General features: G+C 38.2%; 2 protein-coding genes across 4 annotated transcripts in view; one reads left to right on the top strand and one right to left on the bottom strand.

The window, feature by feature from the left end:
- Window positions 1–18,557, bottom strand: part of LOC124157426 (NFX1-type zinc finger-containing protein 1-like) — a 77,246-nt gene that overhangs the window by 35,304 nt on the left and 23,385 nt on the right. Inside the window, exons 2-6 of the mRNA XM_046532124.1 lie at window positions 8,543–11,291; window positions 5,653–5,736; window positions 5,071–5,342; window positions 2,358–2,501; window positions 800–2,066 (exon numbers count right to left, since the gene is read on the bottom strand). Of these exons, the coding sequence (XP_046388080.1) occupies window positions 800–2,066; window positions 2,358–2,501; window positions 5,071–5,342; window positions 5,653–5,736; window positions 8,543–11,291 (4,516 nt within the window). The remainder of the gene's footprint in view (window positions 1–799; window positions 2,067–2,357; window positions 2,502–5,070; window positions 5,343–5,652; window positions 5,737–8,542; window positions 11,292–18,557) is intronic.
- On the top strand, window positions 12,965–17,930 carry LOC124157429. Of its 3 annotated transcripts, XR_006864595.1 has the most exons (8): window positions 12,969–13,307; window positions 15,871–16,087; window positions 16,386–16,544; window positions 16,647–16,772; window positions 17,065–17,142; window positions 17,229–17,458; window positions 17,544–17,718; window positions 17,822–17,930. XR_006864595.1 is itself a non-coding variant. In XM_046532130.1 (7 exons), exon 1 carries the CDS (start codon window positions 13,749–13,751, stop codon window positions 15,285–15,287), a length of 1,539 nt encoding a protein of 512 aa, XP_046388086.1. In that variant the 5' UTR covers window positions 12,965–13,748; the 3' UTR covers window positions 15,288–15,783; window positions 15,871–16,087; window positions 16,386–16,544; window positions 16,647–16,772; window positions 17,065–17,142; window positions 17,229–17,458; window positions 17,544–17,667. The 3 variants fall into 3 exon arrangements, 2 of the variants coding, with proteins under 2 accessions (XP_046388086.1, XP_046388085.1); XM_046532130.1 differs by lacking the exon at window positions 17,822–17,930 and having other exon boundaries at window positions 12,965–15,783; window positions 17,544–17,667; XM_046532129.1 differs by lacking the exon at window positions 17,822–17,930 and having other exon boundaries at window positions 12,965–16,087; window positions 17,544–17,667.

The following is an 18,557-nucleotide window of genomic DNA, read 5'->3' as shown; positions in this document are numbered from 1 at the left end:
CCCCTTTAAAGCATATTCCTAGCTATGCCAATGAATACCCACATATACATACATCCTGGGGGACTTTTGAAGCACTTTTACGTGAAATATACAGACGTAAACGATCGTGTTCCATCTTATACATATGTATTTTTGTGTATTATTCAAGTAATACAGATGTAATACAAATGCTGTGTTGTCTCGGACCAAGAGAACACTCTCCATCCCCACCACGGCCCCTACTTTTGCTTTCGCAGGCCCCCCCTTCCTCTTGCTGAGCGGATGAGTCGTTCTAGTTCCCTCAACTCGCTGCTGGCAATGCTCTCTGACGGTTAGTGTTTTTGTCATTATTATTTGATTTATTACTTTACACATGCATATTTCTTGGTTTTAAAAGTCGCAATGGACTATTAACTTATCTATAATTCTTTTGTTGTGACTATTTTTTGCCAAAAATAATTTATTCAATTAATTACAACATGTAAAACTTACAATTTCCAACTTATGTCAATTTAGATACCTAGACAGAAAAGATGCAGTGACTGTTATGTATTAGTGAAGGTTTCACATCAATAGTATCGTACTCATCACTCCAAATAGAAAAATTGTTTAACAGGGCAATCACCTTGGGTCTTAAGCCCTGAGCCATTTATGTTCTTTTTTTTGAGAAGTGGACAACTTGTTACTTCATGCTAAGAGAATATGGTGGAACAGATTAGAATATATACAATTGTGTGCTGCCTTCCAAGAGAGCCGAAAATCATCCTTATGAATAACATATGAGATCTATAATATGCCTTTGGTATTCATTTTTCCTTACCTTCATCGATTTCTTGGCAGTAAAGCTGTACTTCATGTCCACAGCGTGCTTGGGCTTTTCTCGTGGACAAGTATACACAGCTCTTTACATCACATGGGACCCCGCAAGTACTAGAACAGGTATGGCCACAGCTCAGAACTTTCATGCATTTCTCTCTGCAGAGACTGCTCACAGGAACATCACAGCAGTTAACCCTGATTTTGTGCTGACAGTCAGGTATTTCTTTCTCCACCTTCACAAGACAGCCACCACAAGGTTCCATACACTTTCTTTGGCATGCATGCCCACAATCCAGTAGCTTCTTGCATGGTTTGAGACATTCCACAGTCGATGGATCAGTCGAGCAATCCATGTCAAAGCGATGCTCACAGTTAGGAAGTTTCTTCTTGACCTTCACTTTGCATGAGTCACACTTCTCAAAGCACTTCTTCTCACACATGTGCTCCCCCTGGCAGTTGACATTCTTCCGAGTACACGGCCTCAGGCATTTGTACTCCAAGTGTTGAGGATCACGCTTCAGATGGCATGTAAATGCACACGCGTGTCCACATGGTAGTCTAGTATCGCAAGGAAATGAGCACCGTGCGTTATTAATGTCCGTTGAGCATAACTTCTCATTAGTGTGCTCACAGTCAGGTAGTTTGACAGAAACTCTCACAAGGCATTTATACTCCCTGGAATCCACATGACAGGGCAGTTTTGACACATGACCGCAAGGAAGTGTGTTTTCAACCGGGACCATACAATCTCCACACTTTTGCCAGCACTGCTTCTCACATCGGTGATCACGAAAGCACATGACTCGGTTGCAGATTTCATTGCACTTGTATTGGTCATGGTCTTGTAGGTGGCAAACCTTTTCACAATTATGACCGCAATTCATTTTTTCATTACATTTCAATCTGCAGCCACCCCCAGGAATATCATTAAAATCTTCAGCTTTGCTGACCTCAGTCAATTGATCTGGATGCTTGAGACACTGTAATGTCAAATGGGTCCCAACAGCCTCTTTCTCTAACAGTACTTTCCTGATCTTTGACCACAGGCTGCTTTTGTCTGCCAGCATATCCAAGTTTCCAACCATGTACAAACCTTTCTTCGCCCTGGATAGAGCAACACATGTTCTGTTTTCACTTGCTAAAAATCCTATTTTCCCTTCTTCATTATTTCTGACTAAGGATAATAGTATGATATCATTTTCTTCCCCTTGGAAGTTATCAACCACTGTTATTCTGACATCCTGAATGGCAACATGTTTATCCCTCTCCTGCAAAAAGTGACATCAATAAATTCAACATACTCGATAGAATAAAAATAGATATTACATAAATACTTTTACATCCATCAATCACATTGATGGATGTCTATTGAGAATACCAGAACAATAATAAATAGACTGAATATGAGCTCATGCATAATGCTCAGAGCAGGGAAATAATTTTTCTTTCCGCAAAGAAGTTATCAGAGCTTAAAAAATATTTTACATAGTTATTTTCTCAGCAAGAATGCCAAAGCATAGCTCTGCAGTACATACCTGTAATGGAAAACTAAATATTACCTCAATTAGAAGAAACATTTGTCCAAGATAACCGGCAAGGATTGTTATCTGACTAGCATCATAGCCTTGTAAAATGATGTGCTTGCAGAGAGCCACCAGGAACTTAGCTTCGTGGACATTCCTTTTGCTAGAATCATCCATTGCCTAACATAGAGAGACGATAATAAAACTTTAATTAGAGTACTATACATGAATACTCCCAGTGAGAAATGGGTGGTGGAATCCACGATGGCTCGTGGATATATGGTGGTGGTGGATATTGAGTGGTTGGACCCACGTGGAATCCACGTTGATTTCAAGTGGATTTGTGGTGATTAGCATAAAATGTTAAACAGAATTTCTAATTTGTGGAACTTAACCCTCTGGTGACATTGCGTCATGTATCATCCTGAAACCACGCTAGATTTGTGAAAATGTATCGCACATTCTATTTTTATATAATTCGTGTAAAGGCAGCCATGAGAGCACATGAAAAATCGTAGACACATATATAGAAGGTTTAGATATAGAGTGGTTGAGGTTTTAATGGTTTTAGGACAGCACCTACTGCTGTTTTAATTTTTCCACCAAATTTCCACGTGGGTTCCACGTTGATTCCACGACCAAAAACACGTGGTATCCACGTTACATCTCCACATGGGTTCCACGTGGATTCCACCACCCATTTCTCACTGGGCTGCACTTTTGCGTGAGGGCAAACACGCACAAATACAAACGAGGCCACAACCAACCAACTGTTGCATATGACCAGTTTGAGCATTACATACACCGATGCACACAAGGCAAAATAAGACTCATTGGTCTGACCAGTTTTGCAAGAAAAATTTTTGATTTTCGTCGACCTTAGCTCACCAGTTAGGCTGCCAGATATGATGCACACTTATGCAGTGTCATCCCTGACATTTCCATTTCAATTCTACCAAAACTGATTAGCTGTTGATTCTGATGTTAGAGGCTCCAATAAAAATATCACAAGGACCGTGTAATTCTCCTTTTCTCCATTCTGTCACCCCTCAGGTAATCCTGCAAATTGGAATGTCTTTCCAAAATAAATTATCCTCAGGCTGTGATGGCATTCCAGACAAGATAATTAAGTTTTCTATTCCTTTTATAACTTCTGTACTTAACTACCTAGGAAACCTATCCATATCAGAGGGTAATTTTCCCCAACAGCTTAAAACTAGTATAGTATATCCACTTTTTAAAATAAGGGGGAAAAAAATGATCCTGACAATTACAGACCTATTAGTCTTCTCTCAGGCTTCTCAAAGATTTTTGAAATATTATGCACAGATGTCTCATCAATTTTCTAGGCCAAAATGCAACCATCACTTCTTCTCAGTTAGTCTCTAGACAAAATAAGTCAACCACTAGTGTACTAGAAACTCATAGAGTGCATCAGCTGATGCACTGTATGAGTTTCTTAATGATACTTTAAACAGTATTGATGCCAAAAATCAAACTTTGGGACTCTACATAGACCTGACAAAAGCTTTTGATACAGTAAAACATAATTTGCTGCTTGAACGATTAACAAAATATGGCATAACTGGACTAGCACACAATTGGATAAAAACATATCTAACTGACAGAAAGCAAATGACTCAAATTTCTCACTATGATGCCCATACCAACTCTATTAAAATGTTGCCATCACGGGAATTCCGTGTTCCTGTTTTCCAAGCATCGTGGTGCACGATCGTGCTCCGTGATCATGGATCTGCATCCCCGGCAACATGTTCGAGACGTGGCATGGTGCCTGACGGTTAAGTTTCTGACAACGCACAGTGCTTTTGAAGCAATCATGCAAACCACGTTTCTGAAGCTGTGATCTCGCAGCCATGGATTCGCAGTACTTGGAAATTAGGTATTATCCGGAGCAGTAGGAAAACGAGTGTAATCACGTTATCGCCGCTAAAAAGATCGCAGCCAGGAAAATAAAGCTACCACTGATTCTGGAAAGCAATCTAAAATAATGTAAAATGTGAGTAGATGATATAAGATTGATTGATTTACGTATATGATGAAAATTACAAGAAATTAAAGTGAAAGTTTGGATTATTTGTTTTTTCCGATTATTCGCGCCGCCTCTCCCTATCATTGGCCCAGATAATTGGGAGTATGCTGTATAATGATTTTAACCGTAAATACTTCACATTCTACTCATAGGAAGCATATAGTCACCAACAGAACTACACAAAAGCAATAATCGATAGTGAAAATACATTTCATACTGTGAATTGCACACCTAATAAACATAAGACACTACAATCCAATCCCCTACATTAGATAAAATAAAAATTATGAAATTTATTTTGCAGGTAGCAGTGGCAGGGGGTGGGTACAGGGGGTCCAAACCCTCCCCCAAAATATAAAAACACAATTATATTCCTTCATAAAATAAAACAAAACATTGAAAAATCAAAAATTTACATATTATTTATTTAACGAATGAAGTTTTCTCTTTTATGAAAAGTGTTAAAATTAGTTTAAACCCCATTACTTGATACCCTGTTTTTAAAAAAATTTTCCCCCTGGTTTTGAACCTCCCCCTCCCCCCAACGAAATTCCTGGCTATGCCACAGGCATGTAGCTTCTAGACTGGTTGCTTAGAGTTTCTAAGAGCCCCATATGATCCACTTTTAATAATTGCAGTGATCCTTCAATTATTACATCATTTGCTTCGAAAACAGTGAGGATAAGATATTCTTACCTTTTCCTCCAGATGCGTATGAGTGATGAAAAACAAGTTCTTTTTGAGTCCAACAATGTTGTCATACGACAATACGGAGGAGTGATTTTCCAGAACTGGATACACAGCTGGAAATACCAAATCAGCGATGTCTGGTCTCATTCGATGCTGAATTCTCAGGGTGTCAAACCTAATTCCATTCATCAGAAGGCGCTCAAATAAAGATATTTCCAAATGATAATCCTTAGCAAGCCTGTAGACAGCAGGTGATGGACGCAACTGCTTGTGATCACCTGAGGGAAACAGATTTTTCATTATCACCATTAACACTTTGCGCACCGGGGTATGCTAATGTCCAGAATATAACTTTACCCAATCAAACGTTATGATGCATCAATTCATTATGAATAACGAACAACAACTGAAAACAACATAGCGAATACGTATTGTACGCTTTAAAATTGTTAAGGTTGACGCGCTTTTATGACGAGAATCTTCGTCATCCGTCAGAAATGTTTGGGAAAAAAATGACGAGAATTCTCGCCATCGGTATGCAACGTGTTAAGTCATCAGGGATAAATCTCAAGACTTAGGAGGTCTCACCAATTAATATAAGGTGTTCACACTGAGCAGACAGGCACACAACAACATGAGATTCCATGGCTTCAGCTGCTTCCTCCACAATCACTGCAAGTAAAACAACAAGAGATTTCTCTTAAACTTAAAGAGTACAAACTAAGTATCACAGTCAGCTTGTTCAAATATTTTTTTATTATTGACTGTGATAGTTTAAAATTTGAGGGACCCATATTTTTTTCATTTTTCAATCCATGGTTTACTTGATGAGCTATTGACAGAAAAAAAGTGATGGTCTACATCATTTAGTAGATAAATTGAGGGTGTTACAGAATAAAAGAATACAGCAACAAAAGAAGGAAAGTATTGTCATGCCTTCAGACAAGGAGTTAATAATCCAAACAGCAAAATATTATGAAAAAAATATTTTAACATACATTGCAAAAACATTTTGAAAACATCAAATTATTTTGAAAACATATTAGCTCTCCGTTTCAATTTTTTTTCATTATTTGAAAATGATTTTCACATAAACCTCAAATACGTCTAAATCTTGAAGGAGCTACGTACTATAATTTTAAAATATACTGCAATTATTTCCGCCTACTTTTAAAATGATAAATCATTACGCTAATATGTTTCATACACATTTCAACTTACATACTAAAGCAGTAAACACTACGAAATGGGTGTCACACTTGTAAATCAACACAAATACCATAAAAGAAGATGTAAAAACATGAGAATCAAGAGCAATGAGTGCCACCGAAGGGTACTCTGCACAATACATAGCCTCCTATGGTAATCTGATGGGCTTTCAATTCCAGTACATACCTCAACGTCACCGTGGACTTTTTTGTTGCAATATACAATAGTAGTTTTTGTCTCGGGGTTAGGCGTTTTAAATTAAATTTTTTAAATATTGCCTGCAGTAAATGTACACTTTTTTTTATTGATCCATAAATTGGGACAAAATACAGTTCGTGAAAGGTTCCCTAATAGTTTACGAACACTTATGCAACAGGTTCTGAACACAAAGTTAAATGCTCCCTGTACAGTTAAGAGAATGCTTCATGAACAACTGAACACCTCATGAACAGATAGGAAACTCCTAATGAACAGCTTATTTGAACGGTTCATAACACTTCGATGGGCTAAAATACAGTCCGTGAATGGTTCCCCAATAGCTCATGAACACTTGGTGTCACACTTCTGGAACGGTTTGTGATCAACGTATTTTCACCAGGACATCTACGAAGCCAAGCCTTTACTTTTAGGGAATATTTCTCTGAACCTGACGATAGACGGCTCTCTGCAATGCCGTGTGCTGTGCCGTGAACAGCGGCCAGGAGAAAATTGTTTTGTCTGACAGCGGACTAATGCGTGCACACAGCAGTGCCCGCACAGTGGACTTATCTAACGCACAGACTTAGCCATAGCTGCTCAGTTCATCCATGGTTTTACTGTACCGGCATGTTGACCAGTTTAGTGTTGAGCTTATAACAACTGTGACTGTGAGGAATGTAAATTAATTGTCAATTCAAGTAATAATTCAAGCTACATCACAGAATTTATCTTGAACTGACTCACAAGTTACAACAAACTAAAAGATGATGTTGTCTGAAGTTGGGGGAGTTTCACAATTGATACTGGTGCTATGCTAACTATCTATGAAGTATGTAAACTATGCTCCAAGCTGTACCGTACAAACAGCACAATTTTCAAAGAAACGAGCACAGCATTAACCACTCAAACAAGTAGAGACGGACTGGAAATGCCAACTGCATATATCATGTAGCTTACCCAACTCCACTATGAGGGCAACGACGTCACAAAATAGCAAGATCTGACATGTTCGTCCTTGACTCCCTCATTTGTGGTCTCGTTGGTTGAAAGACAGAGATTGCACTCCTTCCCCTCCACCTCTCCTTTATACACTGCTGCTACCCACCCCTTCCTCTCGAGATCGCTTAGTGGTCTTCTCGTTCTGTTACTGCACCTCGTCCCACGTTAAGTCAATGTTGTTCTAAACATTGTCAATTATGTCACATATTGTGCAGTTGTAATTTAATTAGATGATTTATTGGTAAAAATCTATTTCATTGTGTGGAAACATTTTTATCGAGATAGGGAGAGCTCAACCTATGCCATGTGCATGCACTGTGGTGTGATACTATCACAAAGAAGTGCAAAATCCACTTCACCACAACTGAAGCATTTGCGGGGGAGACAAAAAATAGCATGCAATGAGAAAGCGACAAAATTCAGGGGAAACATACGTGAGGAAAATTTGTATACTGCCAAATAACTTGAAAGCTTACAAAAATGATTTTTAATCAATTAAAATATTAAAATGTGTATGAAAATCTAAATAGCATTTCTTTGGTCACCTGTACCCCAAAGAAATTTGAATAATTACTTTGTTTTATAGCAGGCAATTAAAAATTCATTTGGACCCGAAAATATCCAAAGATCCGACACCTGAAATCAAATATCCGATCCAAATCCGGATCAAAAAAAATCCTGGAACCCATCCATACATTTTACCCAATATATTTCAGCCCAAAACTCCCATATGCTAGCTGGGGAGTGCAGTAGAAATAGTATGTATTTGTACACAGTTCTATATAACTGTAATTAAAATGTAAACAATGAATACATCCTGAACAAAAATTTTACAAAAAATGTTCATTGGGGATTGATAGGATGCCTTCCGCTAAGCTCTTTTACATTAAGTGGACTATATATTTTGGACAAAAGGCAAATTATTCTTTTTTGCATCCATTAACTGATTTAAATAAACCAGAAGAACATAGTCATAAAAGCTACATCTAAATTTAAAATAGCAAACATATAGGGGTGTGATGCCAATAAATTATGGGTCAATTTATACCATATGCAGGATATACTGTCTCACCTATCTTAGGACCGACTCTCTGCAACAGATTCTGATGTCTTGCAGCAGCAGTGGTAGTCATTCCAACAACATCACTCTCTGATATGACATACTTATTTTTTCTTTCCATTAATTCGAATTTCTGTTCATTCAGTCTATTAAAGTATCCACGAGATCTCACTAAATCACTCTCATAATTCTGAACTAATTTCAATACCCAATATCTATACAACATCCACCTATAGTCAGGCTGCAGGATATTCAAATTCTGCAACTTGGTCAGTCTTTGAATTAAATCCATGTTTGGTTCAAAAGGCTCTGACAGCTTCCTTTTCATGTACCCTAATCTAGACACCCACATAATAATTTCATTTCTAATGTCTTCCAGTTCATAGCCTTCAGCTCTGGATTCTTCAAATTTTAACTCATTTATAATATTCTTAATATCATACAGAGAGCATGAGTAAAACCCATAATGATTGATAGGCTTTATATCATTCAAGTCTATGCCAGACCTCATTGAATTTTGAAAATACAACCCAGCAAATAGCCACTCCTGAAATTGTAGGTCACCTCGGCTACTAAAAGCAAAATTTGTAACCATGTGACTATCTGTAACATGATGTAAATGTACAAGAGATATGATTCCTTCACTTTTCATACACATTTTTAGGCGCTCATTACATTCATTAATAGTCTTACTGCAGTAATTCATTTCTTCTATTACATCCCCAAGGCCAAATTCACGTAATCCTTTATTTTTCCTAACAACTCTCAAGTTATAATCATCCAGTTTCTCATTTTTGGATTGACTACCAATTCTAACTATATTTTTGGTGAATGATAAAATTCCTTCAAGAAACTGATCAAGAGCATGGTTTGTGTAACAAACAACCAAAATTGGACCTCCCTGCCACTTACGAGTATTTTCTAGCAATACTTCAGCAATTTTGAGGCCAAGGTAGGTCTTTCCTGTGCCTGGAGGACCCTGAATTACAGCACACTTCTTTGTCAATGCTGACTGTAGTGCCTTATACTGCGACTCGTTCAATTCCATCTTCTCCTTTGATGGCCATGAATCTTTATTTAAAACATTAAATTCTATTCTTTTAGACCTGTAAATTGTGCCAGGGATTCGCTCCAGGTAAGTCGGATAGTGTGCATCAGGAGACACATCAATCAAGTATTCCTTCAATGGAAAGTTTTCTTCAGTAAACTTCTGCATTGCTTTCAAAACATGTTGATATGCTTCAAAATACACTTCACTCTCTGCCATGATGAATTCTTTTTCAAATAATTCTCCGTCGTTCACATCTCCCACTAACTCACACCGTAAAATTCCTTTCTCAAGGAGTTCTACCCGTCTGTCCACCACCAGCCCCAAAATTATCGAACTAAACAGGTCACTGCTGAAACATAGTAAGGTCCCAAATAGGAACCTTTTAGACCTTGACCAGTTGTGTCTACTTGACTTGGCCCGAGGATTGAAAAGTACTTCAGTGACCAAAGAGTCACCTTCAACAAATTGCTTCAAAAACCTTACACCATGATAGAATCTCACATTCTCAATGCGTTTATACTTGCTAGATTCTGAAGACTGATGATCTATAAAGTTCATAATTCCTTCTCTCAATGGAATGAGGAAATCCTCCCTCATGAGATTGAATTGCACATCCAAGTAGTGCTCAACACTCTTGTAAGGCCCATCAATAACCGCAGGACATAAATTAACTTTCATCTTCGATGAAAAATCTTGTGGCAGAGGGATGACACTCAACTCTCGAAAATCAATACCGGGCTGCCACTCCCTTTTCACCTTCTCCCTACGTCTTTTTTGAGCGACTGACTCATGTAATCGATTAAGAGACTCCACATGATCCATGAGGCTTCTGTAATCCTCCTCTAGCTTGGATGCCACGGGCAATTTCCTCATTACCTTTAAATTTTGCAAGGCCATCACTGCCCTAGTGCAATGATCACTCAGAATTTCACTCGCTTTTGTTGGCATCATTTGAACAAAAGAGTTGTACAAAACGTAGAGGTTTTCAAAATAATTTGTTAACTCCTCAGCACTGAATTCCATGTTCTGGGCTATAATATTGAATGAAAACGTAGAAAACTGTTCCAAAACACTGGAATGAATCGAGTGAGCAAGAAGAGATGCCTGTAACTCCTTGTCATTTGATGTTGTGATTTTGGCTAGAATTTCTACCACCAGCATGATCATATTTGGTCCAAGTTTCCGCTTCAAAAGGGTGGTGAAATTCTTTGACCTGGCTTGCAAATGTGTCAATAATGTTGACGAATTCATGTTTAACTTTTCCTTCATGTCTGCCACCTGGAATCCTGGGATACCCTCATCATCAGGATGTAATTCCATTCCCATTTTTCTTCCCGCTGGGGAATAATTATTGTATCCAGCTTGTTCACCTCGATTCAGTGTACTTGGAGTGCCTGACCAGGCAATCCGATATGAGAGAGAATCATTTCTTCTTACGATGGCGGAATCAGCTGTGGGCCTGAAATTGCCCCAACGTCTTTGATTAATTTCACTTGAAGAAGTACTTGGCAATCGAAAACTTTGTTTTAACCCCTGTTGAAATTTTCCCATCCCAGCATTCTGCCCATCGCTCAATGTTGCACCACTTCCTCTTCTCCAGGCACCACATTCTACCCTTTTCTCCGTTACCTTGGCTGCGCAATTCTTTTCTTGGCCCGACTCAATCTTTTTAAACAGCAGACCACTGTTGCTTGATGCCATTTTTTTGACCTGTGAAGAGAAAGTTCCATAATGCAATCAATTTTTAGCAACCAAATTGTGAACATAATTACATTGAGTATCACAAAACTAAACTAATATACATAAATATATAAGTATTGCTGTGTATCAAGAGTTTTCCAGGTGTACACCTCATACAACTTTGGTTGTTGCTCAATATTTCCTTGCTGTTGCTTGCTTGGTCACTTTATCAGAGGGAATCCAAGGAATTAGAGGAAAGTGACATGGAAGAGCCAAGGAAGCCAAGGAACAACTGATATAGTAAGCAGTGTAGTAAAAGATATAGTAAACACCAGCAAAACAGCCAAAAATTAGAATCTTGGACTCAAGTCATTTTTACCACGAGCTCTAAGGATGGAATGGGTAATAGCAACACCTTCTATATTAGGAGAAGCATTATTATGCATGGCATAAGATAGGAAATGAACAGCATAGCTATAGACACGTTGGTTAAAGTCAGCTTAAATGTTTTCCAAATGAATCATTAATTTGGATTTAAATTAGACTGCTTTCTCAGTTTGCTTCTAGGTGAATTTATAATTTTCCAAATTTCTCTAAATTTGGTATCAGCGGATATAGTCCTTTGGTTATTATAACATTTTGCTGACTGTAGCATTTGACATGATTGCTAAATATTCAGCCTTAGCCTTACAGCTTCACTGGAGATTGCAAGATATTTAATATTATGAGACGCAAACCATATTTCACTAGTAAGCCAAGGTTTACCGACTCTCGACTTGGTCCTTTTTCTTATACTGTGTGAGAAAAGAAACTTTGAAGTACTGCAGAAATGTAGCGTTAAAATTATTGAAACTTTAATCAAAAGAGGCCGTATTAAACACATAGTACCACTCCTTCAATAAAGATTACTATTTTACATTAGTTGATTGTAGGGATGTGTAGAGCACAACTGACAGAGCAAAAAATTTTCTCCAATACTCCTAAAGTCTTATCAATCAATGTTTTAATCAATCAAACAATCCTTCTCCTCATCATTGAGGCAATAAGGAGAACCTTTCCCCAGTAAAACAGTTCTGTCACTCCTGCAAAAATGTTTTAATGACATGCTGCTCAACCCTTCGCAAAAGTCCATCACATCATCTGAAACATTGTATTTTTTACAGAGAGAAGGTAAGGCCTTAAAAGTGTTGAACTTGGTCACCACTTGTTGGGAAACATTAGCAGGGCTCTTGTGGAGTTGCAATAGCCTTCTATTTTGCCCCTCAAAACAGAATGCATTGTGGGTCAACAATGGGCCCCAATTTGCAAAACCATTGCATAAATGGGTCAGGAGGTGGATGTTATAAACCATTTCTGTTTTTCCAAAGTAGTGTTGAAACAGAAAGACATAGCGTAACAGTAAGTTTGGTGAAGAAGTAAAATTTGACGTGTGTTCATTATATTTGTTTGAAAAATTTGAATTGTTTTACTTTTTAATACCTCCGTCTGTGATTTCATTTGATGCAGCTGTTATCCATGCCGCAAATCTCATGTAAACCACTTATACTGCATATCAGGTTGTGGTCTTCATACCTGTTCTTGTCTTAGTTTGGGGAATGATAAAATATTAGTCAGCCCTTAATATTGACCAAATTTGTCTTCAAATTCCTCGAATTATGTTCATTACACTATCTTAATGGAAGTTTACTTGGAAATTACCCAGTAAACACACAGAGCTGCTGCAGTGCTTCACAAGGATGTCAGCGCTGCAACGGCAGCACGTATCAACTGAAGCGCGTCAGCAGCGTCTCAGTAGCGCTTGCATAAAGCGAGTTGTCGAGCAGAGCGTCATATGCGCCTTCGCAGCTCGCGTATGAAGCGCTGCTGCCGCTAGTTGCAGACGCGCTGTCACAGCGCTGCAGACTGTCTTTTGAGTTATGCTATAGTGGCACTGCGTGGTGAGAAAAAGTAGTTACCTGAGAGTGCTTGTTAGATTGAGAGTGATTGAGAGTGCTAGTTAGGAAATAAGTGCTGATAGTGCTCAAGAAAAAGGAAGAAAAGTAAAAGGTAAGTGATTAATTTCATAATGCTCTTTCATCATAGTGATGAAGTACAATACGACCTTAAAGTACATTTTCCCTCCGTGAGGTTATAATTGTTAATATGGCAATTTGCAATATGATGTGGAAGCAACATGCCAGGTTGCATAGGTTGCCATGATATGTTTTATTTATGTTTTATTAAATAGTTTGTTTATGGTTGATTGTTGTTAGGAAAAAGATTAGTTTGTGGTGAATATAAAAAGGTGTATGGTGTGCTGTGCTTATATACTAATTAAACTGTTCACAATCTGAACCAAAGGACTCTTTAAGAATATATATTTCATCAATAATTTATTCTAGCGGGTAATTGTGATCTTGCAACACGGCTAGGGCTGTCGAGTTTTCACTCACGTGGCGATACTCAATTACTTTTCACTAGCATTCAAAACAATAATATCATTGAAGGATGCCGAAAATAAGTTACAAAAGTTTTCATTTGTTATCAAAAAAACAGCGAAGGCATAGAGTGCGAATGGAACTGAATAAACATGATAGCCAATTTGAATCGTTACACGATGATCATGAGAATTCTTCATCGTTAGAAAATCAATGGGTAAGCCATGACATTAATTCTGAAGATGAAGGTTCCATAAATGTTAGTACGGGAGAAGGTGCTGTTGATTTGGAGGACATTGATGTATCAGATGCCTGTTCGTCATCATCAAGCGATTCAGATTGTTCGGAAGGTAACTTGTCAAATGCAGATTTGTATCATGAACTTTCTCTCTGGGCTGGAAATATTCCGAGGCATAAAGTCACCTCCCTCCTGAAAATTCTGAAGAAGCATTCGTGTTTTAAAAACTTTCCTGTGGATGTGAGAACTCTTAGGAAAACGCCGAGGTCATTGGAAGTGGAAAAACTGGGATTAGGAGAATTTGTCTACCTCGGAGTAGCAGAATCGTTAAAATATGAATTAATGTGTTTAAATGATGTTAGTTTTGAGGATATTAAGTTACAAATAAATGTGGATGGGCTTCCACTCACAAGAAGTTCAGGGAGCCAGTTTTGGCCCATATTGGCATCTGTGGTTGATCGCACGGAAATGGCTAGACCATTTTTGGTAGCCATATACTGGGGGCATCAAAAGCCAATGTCTTGCGAGCAATATCTCACTCCATTATTGAATGAACTAGTGCAGCTTGAAAATGATGGATTCACCTATCGTGGAACACGGATTAGCATCCGTGTTCATTCCTTCGTGTGTGATGCTCCTGCTAGGGCTTTTGTATTACAAACGAAAGGACACAATTCTTACAGTGCATGCCATCGTTGTCATGTTAAGGGGACAATAGTGAAAAATAGAATGGTTTTTTTGGAATTGGAGAGTGAAAAAAGGACTGATGAGAAGTTCATGTTGGGTGATGATCCAGGGCATCACATAGGTGTATCTCCTTTGGCAAGGCTATCTACCTTTGATATGGTGAAAGATGTGCCGTTTGATTACATGCACCTTATTTGCCTTGGAGTTACTAGGAAAATGCTCCTTTCTTTAACTCAAGAGACTTGTGCAGTGAAGCTGAGAGCAAGAACCCGTGTTGAAATTAATAATGAGTTGGTCAGGATTGCGAGGTACACCCCACATGACTTTCAGCGCAAGCCTCGCCCTCTCACAGAACTCATGCGCTGGAAAGCTACAGAGTTGCGATATTTTTGTATGTATCTTGTTCCACTCATTGCACCTTTTTTTGTGAATGAGGCTGTAAGGAATCACTTCATGTCATTTTTTTATGCCCTAAGAATATTGGCTAATGCCTCCCTTTGTGAGAACAAGCAGTTTTTTTCATATGCTGAGACCTTGTTGAATTATGTTGTCAGTGTTTTCCCATCTCTCTATGGTCAGCACAATTGCACATACAATGTTCATTGCCTGCTTCATGTATGTGAAGATGTAGCTAGGTTTGGAACTTTGGATAGTTATAGTGCATTCAAGTATGAAAATTACTAGCAAACACTTAAAAAAAAAGGTTACCAATACTCGTCTTCCATTGTTAGCAGCAGTTCGTAGGGTGATTGAAGATCGCCAGTTTCTGTCCAAGTCAGTCGTGAGGATTAGGGATTGTGAAATTAAAAGTCCTGTTGAATTGCCTGTTGGTTTCAGTCCACCATACTTCAAATATGTGATGACCAAACATGGAAGGATAGGAATCAAGAGCCCTGACAACTGTATAGTTGCTAAAGGTGGTGATGTCGGTTTAGTTTCTTGCATATGTTCAAGAAAAAATGACCGTTGCTACCTTTTTAAAAAGTTTCAGAGAGTCAGACCATTTTTTGAAAGCCCCTCTCCTTCTCTTGATATTGGAGTAATGTGTGCTAGTGAACAATGTGATGTGGAAACCATTCTCTATGAGAAAGACATTTTGTATAAAGCATTATGCATCCCTATAGAGAATGGTTCCAAATACTACGTGGCAACTCTTTTGCATAATATGTGACCTTTAAAGGTATTGTAATTTTTTATGTGTCAGTATGGTGTTTTCCACTTTACATAAGCTTATGAATATTATATTGAAATTTTATTGAATTCATAGAGAATGGAATGGATCGTTGTGGAGTTTTTGGACACTAATGAGTGCAAGGCTGTCCCTATTGACTGGGTTGCTGTTGGGGCCAATGGTGATGCCAAATGCTTCTACCCCCCAAATAATACGGCATATAAGGAAATGCTGACCTTGCTGAAAAGATGCCAATTCCCACAGTCTGGCTGGGAAGAATATGTGTGTCGAGTTTTCAAAAAATCTCAAACGGGTAATTGTAATGAATTCTGCCATAAATATTTACTTTTTGTAAAGGTGTTTCAGAATTTGATGTTAAATTTATTTTCTTAGGCCTTCAATTAATTTTGATCAGTCACTGATATCAGACTGGATAATTTCACTGCAACATTGTCAACCTGTATGTAACCATGAAAAATTATGAAATGCTTGGTAGAAAATATTTCTAGTAAGAGTTCATAAATTTTTAGTTAATATTAATCTAATTTTTCTACCAAAGATGCTGGTTAATTCAATATTGAACTGTCTTGATGAATTTCTGAATTTTTCAGACAACTATCTAAAAGCGCTGGAGCTGGAAAAGGAGGCTGAAATGTCATCCGGATTGGATGCATCTCGGTCATTAGGAAAAGGCCTCAGAAAGAAACGGAAAGCTCTGGCATTCGATGATGAGGAATAGCCACCTTTTCCTGTTTGTTCACACACACGTGGTAATGTTGCATGTTTGACAAGATAATTTCTTTAAAACCAATAAGTTGATCCCATAGGCTCATCAATCTAATCCCTGTTGATATTATATTTTTCCGTGATAGAAAGTAGCAGTTCTGATGAGGATAATGCTCCTGGAAAGGTCCCTCCACCCCCAAGACTAAATCAAGTCAGGCATCAAATTCAGGATAGCTCAGGTGTTTCTGTTGTAGCCTTTTCACCGCAGTCAGGTAAACTTACGAGCTATTTTGTTTTTAAGTTAAAGTAAAACTACTATCGATGATTATTACATTTGTGGACTTATGTCAATCAGCTAATTATGTCTTTGGTTAATGCGACCAGATGTCTGTGCAACTCAACCAGTTTCCTTAGCTTAAAACAGTAGATAATATCTCCCTTTTGATTTTAGTCTTTAAAGGAGTTAAATCACTTTGCTTTGGCGGGTCAAAATTTGATAATTTGTCCAATTGAAATGTATCATGCAGTACACGAGTTAAAATTAATGGACATTTCTCATATCAGGAAAACAACTAGATCCGCAACCACCTGGTGGGAAAGAAAGAGAGACTAAGCAGCCGGCAACAGCAGAAGAGTTGTATGGTAATATTTTTATCATGTATTTATTTATATAAGTACTGACATAAAGGTCACTTTGTAAACTAACCTTTCTACATTCAAAATTTTAGGGTTCATGCAAGCTCAGGAGAAGATATGGGAAAAGAGATACAGGAGATTAGATGAGAAGGTGAGCATGGCTTTAAGCATGCTCACAGAATTAAAGATAGAGCTAAAGTCCAAGCCTGGAGTGAATGAAGAGAGCATTCCCGTCAACCGGAAATTCCCTCTTAAAACTTTGGATGATGTGGAGGAGCTTGAGAGGGAACTGTCAGAGGATGTATCTCTCCAAAATAATTTGGTAAGGCCTCAATCATTTGTGTTCTAATTCTTTTATGATAATTTCAACCAGAATTCCATTGATTACATAATATTTTTCTTTACAGGTTACTCAACTTGCTCGCATTTGTGGTGATGAGGAGCAATCCTCAGTATACAAAATTTTATATTTTGTATTCACTGACGAAGCAGCGAAGCACTTCTGCCTCACCGGAAAGTCTGGAGTTGAGGGGATGAAGAAGAAAAAGTTTATGGGGACGAAAATATGCAGTGTCATTATGGGTGAGTGTCTTAGTGTATTTTTCAAGAGTCAATGTTTCAAAAATGTTTCCATTTATAAATTGGTATATGATTGCTGAAATTGGTTTCCTTTGATTTGCTTCAGATGTATTCTCAAGAAAGCCAGCTTTAACCAACATGAGCACAACAAAAATTGAAAAGAAAATGGGGGAGTGGTTTAGACAAACTGGGACGAGGATGAAAAGGGTCCAGTCGAAACAGTAATCATTAATAAAATCATTTATTGCAAACCTGTGTTTTCAATTAATTCTTGCTGCCCCTCACATACTTAAGTAGTACTTGAAGATTGCTATTATCGGCGCAAAAAATGGTAGAACTTTAAGCATTTGTATAAATTCTGCCGAAGCTCGACAGTCGTGTCAGATATCGTTCAACTCATTGTTTATTTGACTACAACGATGGATCATTAGTACAACGAGTACAACGATATCTGAAACGACCCTGTGGAGCTTTGGCAGAATTTCATACAAATGCCTAAAGTTCAGCGTTCTACCTTTTTTGCGGCGATAGTAGTGGCACGTTAGGAATGTATTTTCAGCGATTCGGACATGCGTTTGAAGCGATCGTGGCACATTAGCGCAGTGCTCCTGGCATGCTTCTGCAGCGCTTATGACATGCTTGTACAGCGCTTATGCCATGCTTGTGCAGCGCTTATGACATGCTTGTGCAGCGCTTATGCCATGCTTGTGCAGCGCTTATGACATGCTTGTGCAGCGCTTATGACATGCAAAAAAGGGAAGTTTGGGAGTGCTAGACGCGCTGCAGCATTTTGTGTTTACTGGGTATGTGCAGAAACCCATCGATATCGTTTCTCAGCTGGT

This window comes from Ischnura elegans, chromosome 4 (assembly GCF_921293095.1).
Source record: "Ischnura elegans chromosome 4, ioIscEleg1.1, whole genome shotgun sequence".
In the NCBI taxonomy this organism is placed as follows: Eukaryota; Metazoa; Arthropoda; class Insecta; order Odonata; family Coenagrionidae; genus Ischnura; species Ischnura elegans.
Note: the sequence above shows the minus strand (reverse complement) of the source record. Positions and strands in the feature narration are given on the sequence as shown.